General features: G+C 39.0%; 1 protein-coding gene across 1 annotated transcript in view; it reads left to right on the forward strand.

Moving 5' to 3' along the window:
- Positions 1 to 1,372: 1,372 nt before the first annotated feature.
- The window catches only part of LOC107842396 (putative rRNA methyltransferase YqxC), a gene marked incomplete at its 3' end in the record, with an annotated part of 51,975 nt that continues 28,268 nt past the window's right edge, over positions 1,373 to 25,079 (forward strand). The window contains 1 exon segment of the mRNA XM_047396928.1: positions 1,373 to 1,764. Coding sequence (XP_047252884.1) covers positions 1,592 to 1,764 — 173 coding nt within the window.

Genomic DNA, 25,079 nt, shown 5'->3' on the forward strand with positions numbered 1-25,079 from the left:
GTATAAATTTAGAAATATCCCGAAAGTGAAGTTGAGACCAAAATATCTCGAAATACCTACATGTCTTCTAACAGTGGTGTGGTTTAATGGTGGTGGTAATCATCCTTTAGCTCGCGTTGCAAAGAGTTTGATGTTTCTCTCTGGACTATATCCCAATTTATTGCTAAGAAAAAGTTCCACATTATGTTGCGTCCTTTTTAGAGTCGTCCGCACCTATGATTTTGGTTTGAGATTTTCATCCTCTCGGATGATCTCGACAATATCTCAAACAAAAATTATTAGTAATAAACATAATTCACAAAAGGATATGTAGTCTTTTACCATATCTCCATGTGATTTATTTATCTGAAAAGTGAAGTCGTCCTCTCATGTACCTGTTTGGAGGGTAATAATTTACAATAATAGGCATAACAACCTTATTGGTTGTTGAATAAGATAGCTTTTTTGTTGATTAAATATTTCTTCAAAGCGGGTTGGCCCTCTTGGACACCGAATAAAAAGTGTTTGAATTTGTTGTTGTTGTTTGATTGTGAGTTGAATTTATTGATATTTGATTATAGGTTGGTTAATGCATATTTGAATTTCATATTGGGGAAATGGATAATTTGGGGAAGGAGTTGAAAATTGACAATTTCAAACGCTTATTAGTTTGTTTTAATTTCCTATTACTATTGATTTTGGTTCATTTTCAATTGATGGTAATATGCCGGTGAATTTTAGGTAGGCAAACTTTAGGATTCCGTAAGTGTTGAGTGGTCGAATATTTGTTTGAAGGGTTGCTCTTTTTATGATTTTGATCAAAATGTATTCATTTGTCCGGAATACCCCGAAGTCATATGTAGCTATTTGTCGGGAACCATGATATTATGTACTTAGCGGTCTTTCGTCGAGAAAACCCGGGACGTCGGGTGAAGCGTAGTTTAGGTTAGTTAGGATAGGATAGTTTTATTTTTGTACTTTTTTTTAAAAAAATCTTGGACAGTATACTTGGACTGGACCTTATTTTTATTTTACACTCTTCTTTTGATTGGTTTGTTTTTTTTGTGTTTCTGTGAATCTATTCATTTATAGTGTCAATTTAGTCGATACGAATCAATGAACCAACTATGCTAAAATCATGGAATCAAGGAATGCGTCACACCCTTTTCCTTGGTCAATAAAATTTCTTAGTCGGAATCTCTTTTTGTGGATCAGTTTTCATAATCAAATATTTTGAAAATAATTTTTTGGATGACTTGGCACACTAAAACTCAATATCAAATGACGACTCTCATTTTTAATCTATATTCCTTTTTGAAACACCCTTTGTCACTTTTGAATTTGAAAATTCCTTTTGAACTAATAATTAAATCTTTTGGTAAAAGAGCGTGATAGGCATTATGCATATTCAAGACTAATCAACGTAAGCTTCACAAAACTAAGTCCACATATAGCCTCGAAGCATTTTGCGGCGAGTCTTGAGCGAGTGGCAACACCACCTTTTAAAACACGGCTTGTACTGAACCGCCAAACCCACCCCCACGAAAAAACAAGAAAAGAAAAAGCGCTTCTCCTTGAAGAATCCCCTAATTTCCTCTTGTGGTTAAGAGAAATGACGCTGAAGCTACCAATGTGTCGCTTCTACAGCTCCAGCCTTTTCTCCTGCAAATTACCATATACTACTCGAAAGCTTTCAGCGAGATGGTTGGAGTTGAAAATCCGCAATTATGTTTCTGTAAGAACTTTTGCTTCCGTGACTGCAGACAAGGGTCAACCAAACAAAAAGTAATCTCTCTTTCTTTCTTGCTTCCTGCTATCATATTCCACCAATATCTGCATTCACTTCGACTTCCACAACTGTGCAACTTCGATTTGAATACCGACACACAAATTTAACATAATGGATGTGATTTGCTATGTTCAATTGTACAAATGTTGTTTACTGAACGACATATGGTATTTATGTAAAAGTCGCACATGAAGACCGAGGTTTGCATAGAGGGATGATATCCACTTCATTAACCAGAGTCGGTTGCATCCTGTCTTTAACCTTAAGGAATACAACATTTCTTCCTTCCTAATTTTACCTAACGCTATAAAATTTAGCCAACACTCACTTAACTTGTAAATCTGGTTAGATTTGTATATGGATACAAGAATCCCTCGTTTATACATGCTTAAATACACAATTGTGCTTATATGTACCACACAAATGTCATGCAACTTTAAGTACATTGTACTTTGTCTATCTTGAGACCACATTCATACAATCGAACACAATAAATACAACATACCCAATGAAATCGCACAAGTGGGGTCTAGGGAGGGTGGAGTGTACGCAACATTACCCCTACTGTATCAAAGGCACACGAGGCACTTAATATGTGTTAAGGCATACTTTACCTTGCCAGTGAGCCTCTTCTGAAGAGGAAACACTAAACAATTGATATTTCACTTTATCATATTTTTTTTTCCAATTATTTGTTCATATATTTGTCATTCATGCTTATAATTATTAGTTTTGGACTATTATACATATTTATAATTTTCCTCGTTTTGTGATTTTCTTCATTGAAGCTCGTTGCTTTACTTGAGATTAAAGCCCCAACGGACCTTAGAGCCCTTTTTGCACTTTTTGCTTTTGAAAACACTATTTGTAATTGACCCTTTGCTCAAGTGAAGCTTATCAGATAAGTAGGAAAAGAAAATACTATAAAGCATACCGGTAGCAGCTAATAAATATGAGAACGAAAGAAGGGAAACAATAGGTAATAATAAAATCGGTCTTTGAAAGTAGGAGAATAGAGAAATAATACCACTGATAAGGAAAACTAGACCTCACATGACTATCTATTAACCTTCTACCCTAGTCCTCAACCTTCATATTCTCTTATCTAGGGTCATGTCTTTGGTAAGCTAGAGGTGGGTCATGTTGTTATGAACCAAGTCCAACCCAATGTGGATACCATGGTCACACAAGTTCTTATTGGGTTGACAAGAGCTATTGGGCCGAGAACAAGCAATAGAGCTAGGGTAATTTGGGATTCAGATTGAGTACTGGGCATGAGAATGGTTTCTTTATAAGGGGTTCTGATATATGATTCAGGGAATATGAAAAATTATGTTGAAGCTTTGGCTTAGTCTGATATCTCTCGTCTTCCTTCTATAGTTTCATATCTCATCCCCTTCTAGATTATTTTCTTTCTTGTAATTCTCTCCTTAGTTTGTTATTTTGTTGTTTGGATTCTAAGTGTAACTTGTAATCAGTGATTATAAATACATTCCGGGTTTGTGTTAAAAAGTTCGGGTTGCTACATTGGTGTTTTCATTGCTCGTACTTCATGGATGAGGGGTACGTCAAATTTTCTAGCCATACACCGGCTCCAATCGAGATGTGTCACTTTAGCGGAGATTCTGATCTGACAGTTTGGGTTTTCCAGTTGGAGCGGTATTTCAACTTCCATGTCTTTTCTAAAGATATGTGGCTTTCTCTTCCTTACCTTTACTTCGATGGTGAAGCCCTCACTTGGTTTAATTGGTTGTGTCGCAATAACCAGTTCCATGATTGGAAGCATTTCATATAGAAATTGGCTTGTCATTACGGCATACTTATTGCTCCAGAAGTTGGAGTGCCTCCCATTACCGATCTATTATTGAAAATAGATGAGATTCACTCTCGTATGCACCGTCACCTAGACAACTTCCAGAACACTCTCTCTACTTGCTTGAAAAGTTTGTTGATGCTCAGGTAAGTTTAGCTGTGATTGCATGTTTAGTGGATAAGTGTGAAACAGAGGAGGATGCAGTATCGGGTTTTGCTTCTGATTTGGATGATGACAACTCGAACTCTACAGACAATTTCGAGATCCCTCCTGCAATGTTAGAACATTCTGTAGGGATTTCTTCAAACTCCATCGAATTTACTGCCTTAATGGTTTCCGCTGGTTGCAAGTGTGATATTGATACAACAATGGGAACTGATAATGTGGAGGAGAAAGTTAGAGGACGAAAATAACTAGTATTCATTCCCTTGCAATCCCTTGCACTATTGGGACTCACAAATTTGATAAGGCCTTATGTAACCTTGGTGCAAGCATCAATCTCATGCCATATGCAATTTATCGAAGGCTTTGTTTAGGCAATCCTACTCTTTCGAGAATGAGACTCGTGATGGTGGATTGCTCAATCAAGAAATCGATTGGAGTTTTGTATGATGTCTTGGTCAAGGTTGATCGTTTCATTTTGTTGGCGGACTTTGTGGTCCTAGATTGTGAAATTGACCAAGAAATACCCATCATCCTTGGGAGACCCTTTTTGTAAACCAAGAGAGAAATTGTTGATATGGAGCAAGGAGAAATGAAATTTAAAGTTCCAAATGATAAAGTGTGTTTTCAGTTTTGTAAAATTAAAAAACAACAAATGGAACTTCACATGGTGTCCGTCATTAATGTGGTGGACAAGAATGTGGATAGAGGATACCTTAAGGATAAAACTTAAAAATTGATGAATGTCGTGCCGTGAGGATAAGTTAGACGCTAGGTGGGAGGCAACCCACTAATGCCACGAAAGTGGCTCCTATCCTTTGAATTTTTATTAGTAGAGTAGGTTTCATTTTTATTTATGATTAATCAATGAAATTATGGCACTATGAGGTTTTTTGAATAAGGATGAGTAAGGGAATATGTGGTGCATTGGAGTAGTGGACAAAATAGGAGAAACAGAGGATTAAAAATCTAGCCTCAATTACCGCGATCGAGGTACACGTTCTATCGCGATCGCAATTACCACGTAACGATGATTGTGGAACTTTGACCAAGATCGCGGTCAAGTCAGATTTAAATATGAACAGTCAACCTTTTCCCCCCCACACTCTTTTCAAATATTCTTTCAAATTGTACTCGCGTTTGGTCATATTTTACGCATCCAATAGTGTATGGTATCCTCCCCCACATCCCTCAATCCTATTTGTTCTTTAAATTCTCTTTTTTGTATACGTGTAGGACTTAGAATTCATGTCTTAGGAATAGACTAAACTTGAGATTTACATGACAAATCTTTAATTAATTGTGCTTGTTGGGGTGTTTAGTTGTTGGTATTTGTTTGTACATTGATGTGGGAGTCTTGAGTACCCAAATTTGTTCAAAGAATAATAGGATTAATATGTGCACACCAAGTGTTTGATTAAATGCTTGAACAAATTCATTAAATGTTCTCATATGTTCTAAGGGCATGATCGAACATCTAGGGCCTATGTTTCTTATTCATAATGTAAATTTTTAATTTGGACCACAAATGGGCATTGAAATTGGAATTTTTAAGTTTTGAATATTTTGGTCGACCATGCTTCAGTTACCACCATCGCGGTTATAGGATCGCAATCGTGTTAGCCCGATCACGGCTTAGTGGCTGCAATTGCGACAATTAAGGATATTTTCCATCTAAGGCCAAAAATCTTTCAAGTCCGTTACTTGCCCAGAAATTGCTAAGGCACCATCCATTACCTTTATTGAATAACATATCATAGTTTTAATATGTAAATATTTATAATTAATGCTTTTGAGTTGTTCTCCGATTTATAAAGACAAAGATGGGAGACTACAACATAATTTATTTCATAGATGCTGAGTGCCAAAACCTGTACTATGTCGGCTTGACCAAAACCAAGTTACTCCCAAAGAGAGGCATCTGCTTGGACATAGTGCCGGAGAAACTCCCGACCTTTCACAACTGCTTGGTGGCCACCGGGTGAAGATGCTTTGCCTCGTATCCATGTCGGATAAATGAGCATTGGTTGAGGGATTTCTACAAAAATCTCAGCATAGTCTCTATCTCAGACACAGTTATGAGGATCCAAGGAAAAGTCGTTAACTTGGGGGCTGAGCAGATAAATGTCATCAATGCGTTACCGGATGCTGACATGAAGTCATATAAGGTTAATGGTTATGAACCCAGGAGCTGGATTGTAGATAAGTTGTGTCCCAATAGATAGGTTTTGTAGTCCACCACGATGATGGGTATATCACTTCATGAATTCACATATAAGGCTTGGATTTGGTTCGCTATCATTTGAGCCGAATTTCTCCTTGAACCAATATGACCTAGGTCCCTGATGTGAGAGCCCGAATGATTGCATGTATTTTGGATAACATTCCTCTGAATGTTGGGTGCCTCATTCTCTTAGACATGCAATATTTAAAGCTCAAATGCAGATCCTTGCTCTTATTTCCATCCTTGATTACTGAGTTGTGTAGGAGAACCATGGTTGAGGAGTACTCCAGAGATACTTGGGTGCATCCAAAAACCCCAATCTACCCTCTTTTAACATTTGGGGAAAGCGCACTTGGGTAGACCAAGAAAAGAAAGATCGACTTAGGCAAGTTGATAAATGAGGATACAGACTCTTGAAGGCCATCTACAATAGAAAAATTTAAGGAGATCTCGGTTAAGATGAGGAACTCAAGGAGTTTTTAGCTAGGCTCCTATGGGGCCGGGAGAGCCTTCCACCACCCGTCACTCCTATGTTGCTCAGTCTAATTATAAGAAGTACACGGAGGACCAAAAATAAAGGGAGCCACTATTTCTAGGCTTGAGAGGGCTTACTCATCTTTGGCACAATCATACGGAGAGAACATAGATTCTCATGAGATGATGAATAAGAGGAAGAAGAAAAGATATAAATTCTTCACGAAGATGTGGAAGGGGGTAACAGGCCTTTAGAAGGTCCTGAAACACAAGGACAGACTTCCTTCTCCTAGAGCTAACAACTATGATAAGGTCCCAGCTACATGGTTAGATTCATGATGATGTTAGAGGTGGTGGAGATGATGCATATATCGAGGGCGACGACAATCCTTGATGCGGTTACAGGGAGCACCCTTTACACTTTTTATGCTTTATTGATTATGCAGTGAGGTCACTGCAAGCTTTTAGTTGGGGTTTCCCATCTCCGTATTCATTTATTTTGCCTTGGTCTATATTTTTGAGATATTTGTTGGATGTTTTTATGTTGATTCGTATGATTTTTATTTTTGGGTTGTAATAATTGGGCACTCTGATGGGGCCTACACTATATGGATTTGTTGTTTTGTTTTAGTTTTAAATTTTTATTTTATTTTTATCTTGTTTGTGATGATGTCGGACGAGCCTTTCTGTGACGACATTCTTGTGGGAAAATCGTCGTGATTGGGTTCAGAGCAATAGATGAAGGGGATGTCTAAGTATCCATAGCATCGGAGTTTTGGGATCACTCGTATACCTATGATGAAGTCTGAGCAGCCATATGGATTACTTTTATGAGAGAAGAAATGTGAGATTTTGGCTTGGTTTTGTTCCCTCGATAGCAAATTTTGCATGGTGTGAATACGAAGCAAACACCCCCCACCATCCGAAAATTTTGAAAATCAAAGGCACAGATGTGAATAATTTTGTAACAATGCTTTACATGTTTTTGTGACTCCAAAGTTCTTAGTTTGCAGTACATGGTAAATACCTCCTTTTGTCTCTAGTTGGAAATGCATTTGAACCTCTTTTAATAGTTTGCATGTCATATGAGGTGAGCGTAGATGTATAAATCTCATCTTTCTTGTTGAATCTAGAACATGCCCTGTTAGTCTCACAAGGCTAATCGTGATTATGTTTGTATGGTGAAATGATCTTAGGCTTTCTTTGTGAACATAGGAGCCCACTTTAGTCTCAATATCTTACCCGTACATGGAATAATACCCTTAGTCACCCATTTTGAGCCTTCAAGCCTTTTTTTAGAAACCACATTACAAGCCTTGAACCATTTGAAGTTTATCCCTTTTTTGAACCCATCCCTCCTTGAACTTGAAAATTCAACTTGAGGCCAAATGCCTATGTTGGGGGTGGTTGTTTTGGAATAGGGGACCTTGGTCCATGGTAGTGTAAGTGGATGCCTAAAAGATACTCAAAGAGAGTAAGTGAAAAAGTGAAAAAGAAAGAGATCATCAAAAGAAGAAAAACATAAATTTGACAAAAGAAATACACGAAAAGAAAATTGTTTCAAAAGAAATGGGTGAATCAAGGTAGTTAAAGTAGGCATGTGTGAAGATGGAAATAAATTAAGTGGCCCATGGTGCAAAGTTTGATTGAATAGTATGATGTAAATATTCAAGGAGGGTTTAGTCACTATATTCCAAATGATATCATACCCTCTCTCCGCGCCTACATTACAAGCCTGAAAAAAGACCAGTGATATCACTAAGAAAATGTATTCATAGTAGTGGCGATTGAAAAGAAGGGCATGTATATGGTATGATACTCGTTTGCATTGAGATATTCTTTATGAGAGTGAATATTTGAACTTAAATCCCTTGCTACATGAGAGCGAATTTAGTGTGTGGGATTTCTTTTTTGTGAGGAGGCATGTAGACTAATTGAGGCGGGTGAAATTCTTATCTTCCGAAAATAAGGCAAAAGAGTATAGTTGAGTCGCTATCGATGGAGAATAACTTATAGAGAGTTAATGATTGTTGCATTGTTGTTCATTAAAGTCATTTGTGACTTTGAGATTGTGCTTCATGCTTATGGGAGTTGTCAGAATAGCTTTGCACATGCTTGAGAGATACTTGTTGGTGTTAATCAAGTTTGAAGACATTGTGATCATTCGGTCATATAAATGGGCTTAAAATTTAATAGTCTTATTGAGTAAGAAGGGGTGTTTCTTGAGGAAAAGCAAAGGTTTACGTTGGGGGTGTTAATGAGTGGTAAATTTATCACTCATATACATCAAAATCTATGCACACTATTATGATTAAATTATGTAAATGAGGCGAATCTGCCATTTGAATGCTTAATTTGCATGGTTTGCTAGTTTATAGGTAAATGAAGGAAAACAAGTGAATTAAGCTGAAATGAGACAAAAACAGGAAAAGTTAGTGCAAAAGATAGAAAATGTGGAGCAGGAACTGACCCTTAGTTACCGTGATTACGGTCTAAGGATCTCGATTGCGACAAATCAAAAACAGTCAAAGTGGCAATTGTGTTGGGATCACCGCAATCACGGAGCCACGATCGCTATCAAGCACTAGTGATTGCGATAGAGCAAAAAATAGCCCAGGGGAAGATATGTAATTTCTCACAGCTAGTTCCAATTCTCTATGGAGTTCAAACCCTTTCACTTTTGGGATATCTTGAATTAGAATTCAAGTTTTGGCAACTGTAAAAACCCTACTAAATTGGGAAACATTGTTGTGGTTAATTTTTCAATGATTTTGGTTGTAATTGAAGTTGAATTTGAAGAACACCTTGCTTACATCTTCAATGGATGCTTTAAATGTGAATGTGGGTATATATTTTCTCTCAAATTTCATAAGAAGCCAAATATCTATCGTGGTGTTATGTATGAATAGGGTGGAAATGCGAATGAGTTTTTTATTGTTAGTGTAGATTTTTGGTTAATGATGATGGGTTACACTAATACTTGATTTTGAATCGGAATTTGTGGGTGAAAGCTCCGAATCCCAAATATCCCACATCATCCTTGAATAAGGCATGTGGGTATTCATTTAGATCCCATACCATCCTTGAAAATTGGATATGGATGACAAGTATTTGTGAACAATAATTAGATGTAAGTTTATTCCTTTACCTTGTCTTAGAAATATGGATGGATTATGAATTTGCTATGTCTTAGACATAGTCCTAGAAATAGGTATGTCCAATTGAGGTTATAGGTTAATTTGTTTGCCACACCCATGAGTTATCCGAAAGGGTCAATTGGTGATGTTTTAGTGTTGTTTTGAAAAAACTAACATCAAAACCGTAACCTAGCCTACCCAAATTTCGGGTCAAGAATGGGCCCATGGGTGCCGTAAACGAAATCCAAAATTGAAACAGGCACAAGGTCACTCGAAGCATAAGGAATGCTATAATACCCCAAACTTTCTTTAAGTCAAATCTAGTCTCTAGAAGAATTATTGATGACTTGCTAAATGATTAATATTCAAATCAGATAGAATTTCCCCAAATATAGTGTATTTATGAATGTTCATGATTTAAATAGAATTGAAATTTCATGTTCATGATGTTGTGGGGTTTTGATTCATGTTTTAAATTACATTCTTCCAATGATTGACCCTAGTATATGAAGATTTGCATAATAACCATGATAAACCCCTTCAATTAACAAGTTGATTGATGTATCCATGATTATTAGATGTGTTGATGATTGTATAACCAAAGCATGCTCCCCATGTGTTTGATTAAATGCCTATGTAAAGGAAAGGTGCTATACTAGTATAATAATATGAAATCCCCATTCATGTACAAGTTCATGCATGTCAAGTGTTTGATGAAATGTCTTAGTCAATGAGTTATGGATATATGTGTGGCCATTGTGGTGCTTTAGAACTTGTACTTCATGAATTCTCACACTTATTATATTATGGATTGTTGATGTGGTCATATATTCAAGAAAGTCATGCTTTGTTAGTTTCTTCCCATCGAGTCCTGGTACCCAAAAATTTAGCTGTGTGCCTAGAATTAGTGTCATGTTTTCAAGATACTCTCAGTTAAGCCATGATCCATAGGATGTAGTCAGTCTCATGACTCAGGAAAACTCAGTAATCTCAGTAGTATTCCGTCAGTCAGTCTAACTTAGTTAACTCAGTCCGGTCAGTTCAGTTAATCATGTTCAATGTCTATCCAGATGGGAGTAGAAATTAGCAACGAACGAACTCAAGGATGGGAATCGACCTGCTATATGAGGGTGTGATTCTTAGGAGAAATCCTTGCGTTCCAGAACTATGTAGCCAGCGTAGGTTGAGACATCATAGCCTGTTATATGAGGGTAGATGAGGTGGCTTAACATGTTATATGAGGATTCCTACCGTTCTCACTAGAGTCATCTGTTATGTGAGGGTTACTCACAAATTGTCCTTACAAGTGGCGCGGTATTGACACCTCTCTAATTGGGGTTACAGATTGGACCCCAACTCAGCTATATTGCGTTATTTGGGGTATGTCGGTTAGATAACTACTTCCCACAGTTTCAGTTGAAGAATCAGGACTGTCATATACAGTCATTCAGTCTTAGTAATAGAACTCAGATAGTTCTTTAGAATTTCAAGACTATCAGATACAGTCAACTCAGAACAGTACGGAACTCAGCTAGTTCCATCAGAAACTAGACTATCAGATACAGTCGCTCAGTATTAGTTATGTCAGTTATATAGTTACCAGTATCTCATGTTATCAGTACTCAGGCTCAGTATTCATGTTATCACGAGCTCAGTTACAGTTATTATGTATTCATGCATGTATTCTCACGTTCATGTTATTCAGTTAGTTAGTATAGTTCATGCATGCGAACCCTTTGCATTCAGCCTACCTCACATGCATACCAGTACATTCAAACGTACCGACGCATTTGCGCTATGGTGTTTTATACCATAGGTTCAGAAGCATGAGCTCCAGAGCATTAGTAGCATTCCAGTCTCAGCAGTCAGAGTTGGCAGTGAGTCCTCATCGTCGAGGACATGAACATTACTTTATTATCTCATTTATTAATTTATTTCAGTAGTTGGAGTTAGTTGGGGGCATGTCCCATCAACTCCTTATTCAGACAGTTTAGAGGCTTTCAGACTAGCATGTTTAGACAGTTATTTCAGTTGTTTTGGTATTGATATACCATATCCTCAGATGTTATGTTTTATCAGATCTTTGAACCATATGGCCTTTTAGCCTTTATCTCTGCATTTATACAGTATATTATGCAGTGTATAGGTACAGATATCAGTCATGGGTTAGCTTGTGGTCCTTCGGGTTCATGAGCACCGTATAGCATTCCGATTGCCAGATTCGGGGCGTTACAAGCATGGTATCAGAACCTAAGGTTCAATAGTGTCTTAGGAAGTCTGAAAGCCGCAGCTAGTAGAGTCTTGTATAGTGGTGTGTTGCGCGCCACATTTATGTACATGAGGCTAGAAGATGTTTTAGGAATAGTTTCCCTTCTTTCCGTATTTATGTCGTGCCAGTGACCATAATCTCCAGTAAATCTCTCAATCTGGTCTAATTCGTTTCTCCCTTTCTTCTACAAACATGCCTCCTAAAAGAAGAAATGGGAATTAGCCAGCCCCTCAGCCCGAAGACCTTTGGGCGAACATGTCTCTCATGCAGAGTTCAGAGCTAAATTCACTACCCTTGCTCAGTCGGTTGCTGCCCAGAATGAATGATCGGTTGTCGCTCCGGCCATCCCAGTGGCCAATTCAGCTACAACCAGAATTTGGGGCTTCACCCGAATGAATCCTCCATCCCTTTTTAGGTCTAAGTCAGATGAGGACCCTCAAGGAATTTCTTGCTCAAGTTCAGAAGGTTACGGATATCATGGCGGTTACTTCTAGTGAGAGTGTGGAGCTAGATGCATATCAGTTGTAGGATGTTGCTCACACTTGGTACAAGTAGTGGAAGTCAGAGAGGGCTGTAGATGCAGGGCCTATTGAGTGGGAGGAGTTTGCTACTGCATCCTTAGCTAGATTCTTTTCCCTAGAGCTGAGAGAAGCTAAAGTGTTAGAATTTATCAACCTCAGGCAAGGCAACTTGACGGTGAAAGAGTATTCTCTTATGTTTACTCAATTAGCCAGATATGTTCCTCATGTGGTTGCAGATAGCAGGGCTAAGATGAGTAAGTTTGTTTTTGGGGTGAATGATAGTGTAGTCAATGAGTGCAGATCTGCGATGTTGAATAGTGACATGAACATAGCTAGGCTTATGACCCATGCTCATCAGATAGAAGAGCAAAAGATGAAGATGGGGGAGAAGCAGAATAAGAGAGCTAGGACAGGTAGTTTTAACTTGTCTCAGCCTAAGTCAGAGGGAGGAAACCGTTCTCAATTTCGTCCTAAGTCATCAGTTCCAGCTCCTTCTTCAGCCAGTGCTCCTGCTTCTAAGTTCAGGGACGGTAATAGAGATAGAGCGCCAAGCTCTAAGTCTCAGGGCAGTGTTAGCAGTGCCCGCACCTATCCTCTTTGCCAGACTTGTGGCAAGCACCATCAGGGTATTTGCAAAACTGGCAGTGGTATTTGTTTCGGATGTGGTAAGCCAAGCCACAGAGTCAGAGACTGTCCTCAGCCAGGTTCTCAGGGTCAGCAGAACCGTTTTAGCGCAGTCCGGTCTCCCAAACCAGCAGGGTGCCACCTCCAGTGCTACTAGTTGGCAATGCCCAAACAGACTCTATGTTCTTCAGTCCCGACAAGATCAGGAAAATTCTCCTGATGTTGTTACTGGTACGTTACAGATCTTTCATATGCATGTTTACGCTTTGCTAGATCCAGGAGCTTTTTTGTCTTTTGTTACTCCCTATATAGCAGTTGATTTCGGAGTCAGTCCCGAAATTCTAGCAGAGCCTTTCTCAGTCTTTACCCCAGTGGGTAAAACCATCATAGCCCGACGGGTATACAGAAACTCAGATTATGGTATCTTAGAAAATCACTTTAGCAGACTTAGTCGAATTAGAGATGACTGATTTTAATGTCATTCTCGACATGGATTGACTTCATTCCTGCTATGCCACAGTTGACTGCAGAAATAGAATAGTCCAGTTTTAGTTTCCGAATGAACCTGTCCTAGAGTTGAGGGGTAGCACTTTGGCTTTCAAAGGTCAGCTTATTTCCTACCTTTGGGCAAGGAAAATGATATCTAAAGGATGTGTCTATCATCTTGTTCAAATTAAGGGTACTAGTTTTGAAACTCCCAGTCTCGAATCAGTCCCAGTCGTGAATGAATATTCAGATGCCTTTCCAGAAGATGCAGTAGCTGCAAGTTTAGAACACAGTGAGCACCATATGTTTCACAAATTTCCTCAAAGGGTTCAATCTGGTTTTCGGGCCTATTTCGCTAAGTTGGTTGTTGCAGATGAGATGGTGATGGTGGAATTAAAATTGGATGATATAGACTTCGGGGCCGAGCAGGTGTTTGTCGAAGGTTCCCTACCAGTTATGACGTGGAAGCTAAAGCTAACTGTAACTTAACTTAGGATAGTATACATCGTCCAAAATTAGTACGATTCCTGCAGGAACAATTATCCCACCTCATTGATGTTCTCCAAACTCCAAGGGCAAGTAGGTTTTGTTTTACATGGAGGTGCTTTTCCTTGTAGAAAGACAATAGTTGAGCAGGCTGACAGTAAAGGCAAATGATGTTCGTGCATCTATCGATTTTACATTACAATTTTGGCACCCATTCTTTATGGTAATTGATCACTCGCTACAACGAAGTGGTAGTACTGTGAGATTCAATGATCAACTTAATTTGAGTCAATTTCCCTTGGATCTTGGGGCTAAATTTGTTACTTTACCCATTCATTTCACTGCAAAGTATCTTTATGTGTGGATCGGAGCAAAGTTTCACGTTCATGGCTCTGACAGATTACATAGCGTGGATGCACTACGATTGCGGAAATGTTTTGGCATTCTTTTCTTATTTTGCATACTAACGTTATGTCTAGAGTGTGGGATCCCGGACAGTCTTGGTGTGTGAATCTCGACATCTTGCAATCTGGTTCGACAATAGCTGCAAAGTTTTCACTCTTTTATATTGCTGAAAGAGCCCTTTCCTGCTACCTGATAGTATTGGCACCAAAGGCAAATGTATTAACTTGGAGAAGAAAATCTTTTATTTTGTTGTTAGCATTGGTAATGAAAATAAGGTGCCACACCTGGATATGCATTCTTTAGAGATGTGTGACCACGGTTATTGTTTCAGCAAGTTGTTGCATGCTACTACTTTGGAATGTTGATTCTGGCCTTGCACCCACTGTCGACAATCTGTATAGTAACGATGCTCACTTCGTCAAGAGCAATTATGATGGCCCTTTGTCTCTTTGTGTCTATTTCATTTGTGGATTTTCAAGCATTAAGTTATCATTTTCTCTAATTACTGCCAGTTTTTGGTTACCTAGCATTGTGCTAATCGTTGCTTACTTCCATTGGAAAGCATGCTCAGTTTCTGTGCAGTATCTTAAGAGGAACACCGTCAATATATCACCACCAACTACTTCAGTGAAAGCATACATACCACTCCTTCAAATACTCTCGGTAAAAAATGGATCTTGGGCCTAACTCAACCTCAAAAGCAAGCTTATGAGGGGCCCTTTTCCGATGTAGGATACTTAACACTCCCCCGCATGCCCAGACCTCGTTAACTGGAGCGTGGACAGTATAGTATGGGGCCCAACATCGGTGAACAAAGATTTGGGATGGGCCTGACTTTGATATCATGTAAAGGATGGATTTTGGGCCTAACTCAACCTCAAAGCTAGCTCATGAGGGGAGGATTGCTCAAGTCCATTTAAGGAGACCAATTACCCATTCCTTTTCCGATGTGGAATACTTAACACTCTCCAAGGCTAAGATACTTGATTTTTTTCCAAAGGAATTACGCTTGTTCTCTGGAGCTGGCTTACTGGTATTGCATCCAATTGGATAGGTTAATGTTGCTGCATATGTAGTTATAATTGTACTTTTCACACCAGAAAAGTACATATCATTCTTTTCTCATGTTGAAGGATTTGTGAACAACATTGCATGCACGGGTGTTGTTAGCACATATGAGACTACCAGTTTGTTATTAAGATCCAAGTGGACCTACCAACTAGTGGCCTTTGCACCTGAGGAAGTTTATATAGCTACTTCGAGCTTATCACTATTCTTTGTTGTGGGACTTCTTGACTTGAACCTTGAGGACAAGAGTATTGTTATAAACCAAGTCCAACCCAATGTGGATACTGTGAGAAATATAGGAGAAAAATATTATTGAATTGTTTTAACTACATTATTACATTGAGACTCTATTTATAGACACTACATTTCAATCTTTTTCCTAATAGGACACTACATTACCATCCCTTTCCAAGTAGGTATCGATATGCTATTCCTATTCCTACTCATATTCTAACACTCCCCCTTAAACTGGTGCATAAAATACATATGTACCAAGCTTGTTACGGATGTAATTAATACGAGGATCGGTGAGGGGCTTGGTGAAGATATTTGCAAGAAAATTGATAAGGCTGCTTTGGACGTCTGTGAGACCTCAACTAAAATGAAACAAATTGAAAAAGTGATCCAAAAAATAGTTAACATCGCCAAAAAGTCGGTGTCGCTGGAAAATTGTCGAAAACTGGTATAAAATATATGGGTCATCTCGAAATCAAGGGATGAGTAGATCTTGAACAAGAATGTCACCGAAGAACTGGCCGGAACATACTCACGCGCCGAATTATTAGATTTGATGGTTGAAAAGTGGTCACCATTTGAGAAAAAATATATATGGGTATGGTCGGAATGATGACACGATCCTACTGAGAAAGAGAATTATATGGGTAGGTTGGAATGATGGCATGATCCTACTGAGAAATAGAAATTATATGGGTAGAGTCGTAATGACGACACGACCTTACTAAAAAATAGAAATTATATGGGTAGGGTCAGAATGATGATAAGATCCTACTGAAAAAGAGAAATTATATCGGTATGGTCGGAATGACAGCACGACCCTATTGAAAAAGAGAACTTATATGGATAAGGTCGGAATGATGGCACGACCCTACGCAAATCAAATCTAAGGAGTAACCGTAAAGACGTATGGAACTACGCAAATCAAATCTAAAGGGTCACCAGAAAGAGACACGGAGCTATGCAACCCGGACATAAGAAAGTAGTTCGAAAAAATGCACGGTATTATGCAAATTAAATATGAGTAGTCCAGAGAGATACACGGTGCTCCGCAAATATGATATGAAAAAGTAGTCACCAGAAAGATGCATGGTGCTACACAAATTAGATATATGAGAAAGTAGGGGAAAGAAGTGCGTGGCCTAACTTTTGCTAACATGATCATTGGCCAGAGGGTGACATATATGGGTTATAGCCGCCCCCGGCAACGAAAGTCATTTGATTCTCTGCCAAGATCGTAGAGACTCCGATACCAAGTAAAGAATGGATCTTGGGCCTAATTCAACCTCAATAGCTAGCTCATGAGTGGAGGATTGCCAAGTTCATGTAAGGAGACCAACTACCCATCCCTTTTCCGATGTGGGATACTTAACACTCCCCGCACGGCCAGTCCTTGTTAAATGGAGCGTGAATAATATAATATGGGGGCTAGCATTGGTGCACAAAGATTTGATATGGGCCTGGGCGTGCGGTGGAGTGTTAAGTATCTCACATCAGAAAAGGATGGGTAGTTGGTCTCCTTATATGGACTTGTGTAATCTTCCCTCATGAGCTAGCTTTTGAGGTTGGGTTAGGCTCAAGATTTATTCTTTACATGGTATCAGAGCCTCTACGATCTTGATAGAGAATCAAAGGGCTGGCGTGCGGCTATAACCCATATATGCTGCCCGTCTGACCAATGATCATGTTAGCAAAAGTTAGGCCACTGGTCCCAGGATCGTAGAGGCTCTGGTACCATGTGAGAAAAATATTATTGAATTGTTGTAACTACATTATTACATTGAGACCCTATTTATACACTACATTCCAATCTTGTTCCTAACAGGACACTACATTACAATCCCTTTTCAAGTAGGATTCTATATGCTATTCCTATTCCTACTCATATTCTAATAGATACCATGGTGGGTAAACTACATAAATGGCCTTAATAATGGGTGACTTTGTTTTTTTGTCCCCTGTTAGAAAAGTCCTACAAAGCTAACCTTCCTTCTTTTTTGTATATAGAACAATTACCTATTTACCCCTCTATATTTCAAATATTTCTAAACAATACTTATTTATCTTTCAACTTCTATTTTTCTTTCTTTTTTATTTTACTTTGCTTTTTTTTTTTTTTTTTTAAAAGAAGTTTTTCTCAACTCTTACTTTTTTTCTTTTCTCCTCTCAACTTTTATTTTTATTTTTTTCCTCTTTTTTATTTTTCTTTCATTTTTATTTTTTTATTTTTCTCTGCCTTTATTTTTATTTTGTCTTTTTTTCCCCTTTCGTTCTCAACCTTTATGTTTTCCTTTTCTCCTCTCAACTTCTATATTTTCTCTTTTTTTTTTTATTTTTTTATTTTTCTTTTTTAATATTTTTTTCGCAACTTTTATTATTCTTCTTTTCTTTTCTTTGATTCCTTTCAACCAACAAATTATGTCTCATGGTCAAGAGTTGACACTACCACATTGTATCTTGATTTATGATATGTTTTATTAATCCTAGAGGCAAGACTTAAGACTTCCAAACAAGAAGTACGTTTCCTGGGCTAGAGTTGACACTACTACATTGTATTTTGATTTATGAGATGTTTTATAACTCTTACCTTAGAGGCAAGACTTAGCTCAAGGACTTTCAAACAAACAGTTATGCCCCACGTGCAAGAGTTGACACTACCACGTTATGTCTTGGTTTATGAGATGTTCTACAAATCTTGCCTTAGAGGCACGACTTATCCGAAGGATTTTCAAACAAGAAGTTACGTATATTGGGCAAGAGTCAACAGTACCACATTGTGTTTTTTACTTATGAAATGCTCTAAACTCTTGCCTTAGAGGCAAGACTTAGTCCAAGGACCATCAAACAAGTTATGACCCATGGCCAAGAGTTGATACTACCACATTATGCATTGATTTATGAGATGCGCTATAACTCTTCCCTTATAGGCAAAACGTAGACCAAACACTTTCAAGCAACAAGTTGCGCCCCATGGGCAGGAGTTGACATTACCACATTGTGTTTTGATTTATGAGATGTTCTATAAATCTTGTTTTCTAGGCAAGACTCAACCCAAAAACTTTCAAACAACAAGGTCGTCTCATGTTCAAAAGTTGACACTAACACATTGTGTCTTGATTTATGAGATGTTTTATAAATCAAGGACTTTCAAACAACAAGTTATGCCTCATGGGTAAGAGTTGACACTACCATATTATGTCTTAATTTATGAGATGTTCTATAACTTTTGCCTTAGAGACACGATATAGTTCAAGGACTTTCAAACAAGAAGTTACCTCCCATGGGCAAGAGTTGACACTACCACATCTTGTCTTGATTCATGAGATGTTCTATAACTCTTGCTTTAGAGACTAAACTTAGCTCACAAGTTATGTCCCATGGGCAAGAGTCGACACTACCATATTGTATTTTGATTTATGAAATGTTTATAAATCAAGGACTTTCAAACAACAAGTTATGCCCCGTGGTTAAGAGTTGACACTACTACATTATGTCTTGATTTTATGAGATGTTTTATAACTCTTACATTAGAGGCACGAATAGTCCAAGGACTTTCAAACAGCAAGCTACGTCTCATGAGCAAGAGTTGACATTACCACATCGTGTCTTGATGTATGAGATGTTTTATAACTTTTGCCTTAGAGGCAAGACTTATCTTAAAGGACTCCCAAACAACAAGTCATGCCCTTAAATTTATTTTGATGTCGCTGATTATTCAACTTTCTATTTATTAGCAAAATATAATAGAAGTTGAGAAAAAAGAAGAAATCGAAGAAACAAAATAGAGAAAAGAAAAGAAATGAGAAAAAAGAAAAAAAAAGAGAAAAAAATAAGGTTAAGAAAAAAGAGAAGAACAAAAAATTTAAAAAAAGAAAAAAATAAGATTGAGAAAAACAAAATGAGAAGAAAAAAATAAAAATAAAGTTTGAGAAAAATGAAAAAGAAAAGAAAAAAATAAAAAATGATAAAAAAGTTGAGACAAATAAATTTAAAAAAGAAAAAAAAAGGGACAAATGAAGAAATAAAAATGAGAAATGATTTAAAAAAGTTGTGACAAATGAATTAAAAAAAGAAATGAAGAAATAAGTAATGATTGAGAAAAAAACAAGATAGAGAAAAAAACAAGTAAAAGAAAAATAAAGGTTGAGAAAAATGAATGAAAATAAGAAAAAAATAAAAATCAAGGAAAAATAAAAAAGTAAGAATAAACAACAACAACAACAACAACAACATACCCAGTGTATTCCCATATAGTGGGGTCTGGGGAGGGTAGAGTGTATATGCAGACCATACCACTACCTCATGAGAAGTAGAGAGGCTGTTTCCGATAGACCCTCGGCTTAAGATCGATAACAGTATACCAAACACAAAAGGTTAGTGCATATAAACTAGTACGGTACGCAAAATAAACTAACTGTATAACAAACACCAAAGATAAGTGCATATAAACTAGTACGGTATGCAAAATAGCCACACGATAATACTATAGCCACAACACTACAAACAAGAAACTCTAGACACAAAGATCGCTCCCCTACTATTACCGACACACTCCCACCCCCTAACCTTCTACCCTAATCCGCGTCCTCCACTCCATTCTATCAAGGGTCATATCCTCCGTAATCTGTAACTGCTTCATATCATGCCTAATCACCTCTCTCCAATATTTCTTCTGTCTACCTCTACCCGTCTAAAACCATTCATAGCCAGTGTCTCACACTGGAGCATCAGAGCCCCTCCTCATCACGTGCCCAAACCAACATAACCTCACTTCTTGCATCTTTTCCTTCATCGAGGCAACTCCCACCTTCTCCCGAATAATCTCATTCCTCACCCTATCTTTCCTGGTATGTCCACAGATCCATCGCAATATTCGCATCTCTGCCACCTTCAACTTTTGGGTTTGGGAGTTCTTAAGTAGCCAATACTCCGCTCCATACAACATAGCCGGCTGGACTACCACTCTGTAGAACTTACCTTTAAGCTTTGGGGTACCTTCTTATCATATAGAACTCCCCAAGCAAGCCTCCATTTCAACCACCCTGCCTCAATACGATGCGTGACATCCTCGTCAATCTCACTATTGCCCTGAATCATAGACCCCGGATACTTGAAACTCTCACTCTTCTGAATGGCCTGAGAGTCCAGCTCTACAACCACTCCAGCCTCTTGCGACACATCACGGAACTTACACTCCAAGTACTCCGACTTGGTTCTACTTAACCGAAATCCTTTAGACCCAAGCGTCTGTCTCCAAATCTCCAACTTATCATTAACTCCATTCGGAGTCTCGTCAATCAGTACCACATCATCTGCAAATAACATATACCAAGACACCTCCCCTTGAATATGTCGCGTCAAAACATCCATCACCAAGGCAAATAAAAATGAGCTAAGAGTCGATCCCTGGTGCAACCCTATCCAATTGGGAAGTGCTTTGAATCTCCACCTACCATTTTCACACGAGTCTTCGCACCATTATACATATCCTGAATCGACCTAGTGTACACCATAGGCACCCCTCTAGCCTCCAAGCACCTCCACAGAATCTCCCTGGAAACTCTGTCGTATGCTTTCTCAAGATCAATAAACACCATGTGCAAGTCCTTCTTCCTCTCCCGAAACTACTCCACTAATCTCCTCACAAGATGAATGGCCTCAGTGGTCGAGCGACCTGGCATGAAACCGAACTGATTCTCAGAGATCGTCATGATCCTTCTCATCCTCAACTCTACCACCCTTTCCCAAACCTGAATAGTATGACTCAACAACTTAATACTTCTATAGTTGTTGCAACTCTGGATGTCTCCCTTGTTCTTATACACTGGAATCATCGTACTCCATCTCCACGCTTCAGACATCTTCGCCGCCCTAAAAATAATGTTAAACAACCTTGTCAACCACTCTAAACTTGCCCCGCTAGTGCTCTTCCAAAAACCCACTGGAATCTCGTCTGGCCCCGTTGCCCTACCCCGCCGCATCCTGCGAACAACTCCCTTGACCTCTTCGACCTTGATACGCCTACAATTACCAAAATCGCGACACTCCTCAAATTTCTCCAAGTCCCTCAACACGAAACCTTTGCCCCCCTCGTCGTTCAAAAGTTTATGAAAATAGGACTACCACCTCTCCCTAATGAAAGCATCCTCAACCAACACTGTACCATTCTCTCTTTTGATGCACTTCACTTAGTCAAGGTCACAAGCCCTCCGCTCCCTGGCCTTGGCAAGCCTATACAACTTCTTATCTTAGCCTTTCTCCTCTAAAGCCGCATATAAGCTCTCAAATGCTGCGGTCTTGACCGTCGTAACCTCTAACTTATCCTCTCTTTTAGCTACCTTATACTCCTCCTTATTCGTCTGCCTTTCCTAATCATCCTTGCTCTTAACCAACTTAGCATAAGCCACCTTCTTAGACTCCACCTTTCTCTTAACCTCTTCGTTCCACCACCAGTCTCCTCGATGCTTTCCAGATCGACCTCTCGAGACACTCAACACCTCTATAGCGGTCTCCCTAATGCAATTAGCAGTCGTCGCCCACATACTATCCACCCCCCTACTCTCCCAAGCCCTCCTACTCTTCAACTTCTCCTCTATTTCCAAAGCACTAGCCAAAGTCAAGCTACCCCACTTAATCTTGGGCCGAGCCTCCACACTTCTCTTCATTTTGCCCTTATTGATAACCAAGTCCATCACCAATAACGTATGCTGAGTCGAAAGATTCTCGCTAGGTATGACTTTACAGTCTTTACATAGCGCTCTATCCCCTTTCCTAAGAAGTAAAAAGTCTTAGTCTTGGCCACTGAACTACGAAACGTAATAAGGTGTTCCTCCTTCGAAAAGCTCAAATTCGCTATCCACAACCCGAAAGCCCTAGAAAAATCCAAAAGAGAAGCTCCTCCTTCATTCCTCTCCCCAAAACCGAAACCGCCATGCACATCATCATAGCCTCTCGACAAAGACCCAATATGCCCATTGAAATCCCCTCCCACGATAAGCTTCTCAGTGCTCGGGATGCTGCTCACCACCTCATCTAAAACCTCCCAAAAGTCCTTCTCCTCCTCATCCAAACCTACTTGCGGGGCGTAGGCACTAATAATGTTCACCGCAGACCCTAAAATGACCAACTTAATAGACATCAACCTATTACTAACTCTCTTAACCTCTACCACCTGCTCCCTAAGTTCTTCATCTACAAAATACCTACCCCATTTTTATGTCTCACGCTACTCGAGTACCACAACTTATATCCATCCACATCTCTGGCTTTAGTACCTACTCATTTAGTTTCCTGGACACACACTATACTAACCCTCCTCTTTCTAAAAATCTTCACCAGCTCTATAGACTTACTCTGCAAAGTTCCTATGTTCCAAGACCCAACTCGCAACCTAGAAGCTCCCTTATCCCACCTAACCTTACTACCCTTTGCCCCTAACTCCAAACTCGATCCTAGAGCCGACCCAGACCTAACACCACCCAACCTCGCCCCCGACCTATGACATGACCTTAGTCTACCATCGCCAATCACAGCCACTACGCAAATAGGGGAAGAAGGAAGAAAAGAAAAAGGAAGAAAGATAATAAATGGGGATAAAGAAAAGACTAAAAGGACACACTGGTTATAATTAAATCAATAAAGGAGCTTGAATCTGTGCCCACTATATGCTAAGGACACAGATAACAATCTATAATATATAGAAAGCAACAAACCCAATAATATAACGCAAGTCTTGATAAACAACAATCAATAACGGGAACTATACTACCACAATAAGTAAATATGCTAGTAAATCAGGTAACAGTAATCAGACAAGGTAATCAGACAAGTAGAATAAACAAGTAAAACACTAATATGAAATACAGAAATAAACAAGTAAATCGTCACCCCCAAACAAGATAGTTATTCTTCTTTCGAAGTAAACGAAATCAAAATATGACTGAAGTATAAGCAAAATTAACAACACACCGGATAGTAACTGCTACTATGGGATATAGAAATAAACAAGTAATTCGACACTCGCAAACAAGATATTCAGCCACGGCACGAAGAAAGGGGAATCGAAACACTAAACAAGGCAAACAGTAGCCGCACAAGAACCAAGAAAACAATATATGGCTAGACGAAATGGAGCGAGTGCACCTGTTTGAAGCTAGGTCTGTTTACTTGGTTGAGTCGCCTAATTCCGGCAAATTGTGGCGAAAATTGGTTACCGGAATCGTGTTGTCACCAGAGATGCCTCACGTTTGTTCGTCCGGGAAACTGGAAACGTTGGGGACTCCTGCACTGGTAGTACCTGCAAGAAAGAGGAAAGAAGACAAAAAAACAGGGGAGAAAGCCGCTGGACAGATTGGACTCGCCGGAGAATATGCCAGGTTTGCCGGAAAGAACGTCAGTGACTTAATTTCTGGCAGCGACCGATGGGAGATACTAATTCTTGGTGACGCCTTCAAATTCCGGTCAACAATAGAAGACGTCCAAAAAAGAATGAATCAGGGATTGTCATAAAAGCAGTGAAAATTGTTGTGTCAAATATGTTTCAATGGCCCCAAAGGCAAAGAAGAAGCCAACAGAAAAGAAGTCGGAGGAGAAGAAAAAAACCCCGCCGTCGCTGAGAAAGCTCCGACGGAGAAGGCTAATTTGGAGGAGAGAAGTTCTTATTTCCAAATAACAATTACTAAAAATAGCTTATTTTTTAAAGAAAAAAAAGTAAAAATAAAAGAAATAAAAATAGAAATTGGGAGACAAATGAGCATGAAAAGTTTGAAAAACATTTGAGGTGTAAAGGGACAAAAATGTACTTGTACTATACATAAAGAACAAGGAAAACTAGTTTTGTAAAGACTTGTTACGGGGGACAAAAAACTAAAGCCACCCACTATGGGGGCCATCCCATGTAATTTCCTGTACCATGGTCGCATAAGTTCTTATTAAGCTGACAAGAGCTATTGGGCCGAGAACAAACAAAATAGGGCTAGGCTAATTTGGGATCTAGGTTGAGGTTGAGTAGTGGGCATGAAAATGTTTTTTTTATAAGGGGTATTGATCTATGATTGGTGTGACTTCAGTGGAAGGTTGGTGTGACTTCAGTGGAGTGTAAGATGCGGGAAGCACGATTGAGATGGTTCGGACACGTGAAGAGGAGGGGCATGGATGCCCCGGTCCGTAGGTGTGAGAGGCTAGCGTTGGATGGTTTTAGGCGGGGTAGGGGTAGGCCGAAGAAGTACTGGGGTGAGGTGATTAGGCGGGACATGGAACAGTTACAGCTCACCGAGGACATGACCCTAGATAGGAAGGTCTGGAAGACGCGAATTACGGCAGAAGAGTAGGGCCAGATTGGGTCGCTAGTGTAGGGAATTACTTGGTGGTTTTTTTTTTTTTTTTTTTTTTTTTTTTTTTTTTTTTTTC

Source organism: Capsicum annuum, chromosome 9 (assembly GCF_002878395.1).
Source record: "Capsicum annuum cultivar UCD-10X-F1 chromosome 9, UCD10Xv1.1, whole genome shotgun sequence".
NCBI classification, from domain to species: Eukaryota; Viridiplantae; Streptophyta; class Magnoliopsida; order Solanales; family Solanaceae; genus Capsicum; species Capsicum annuum.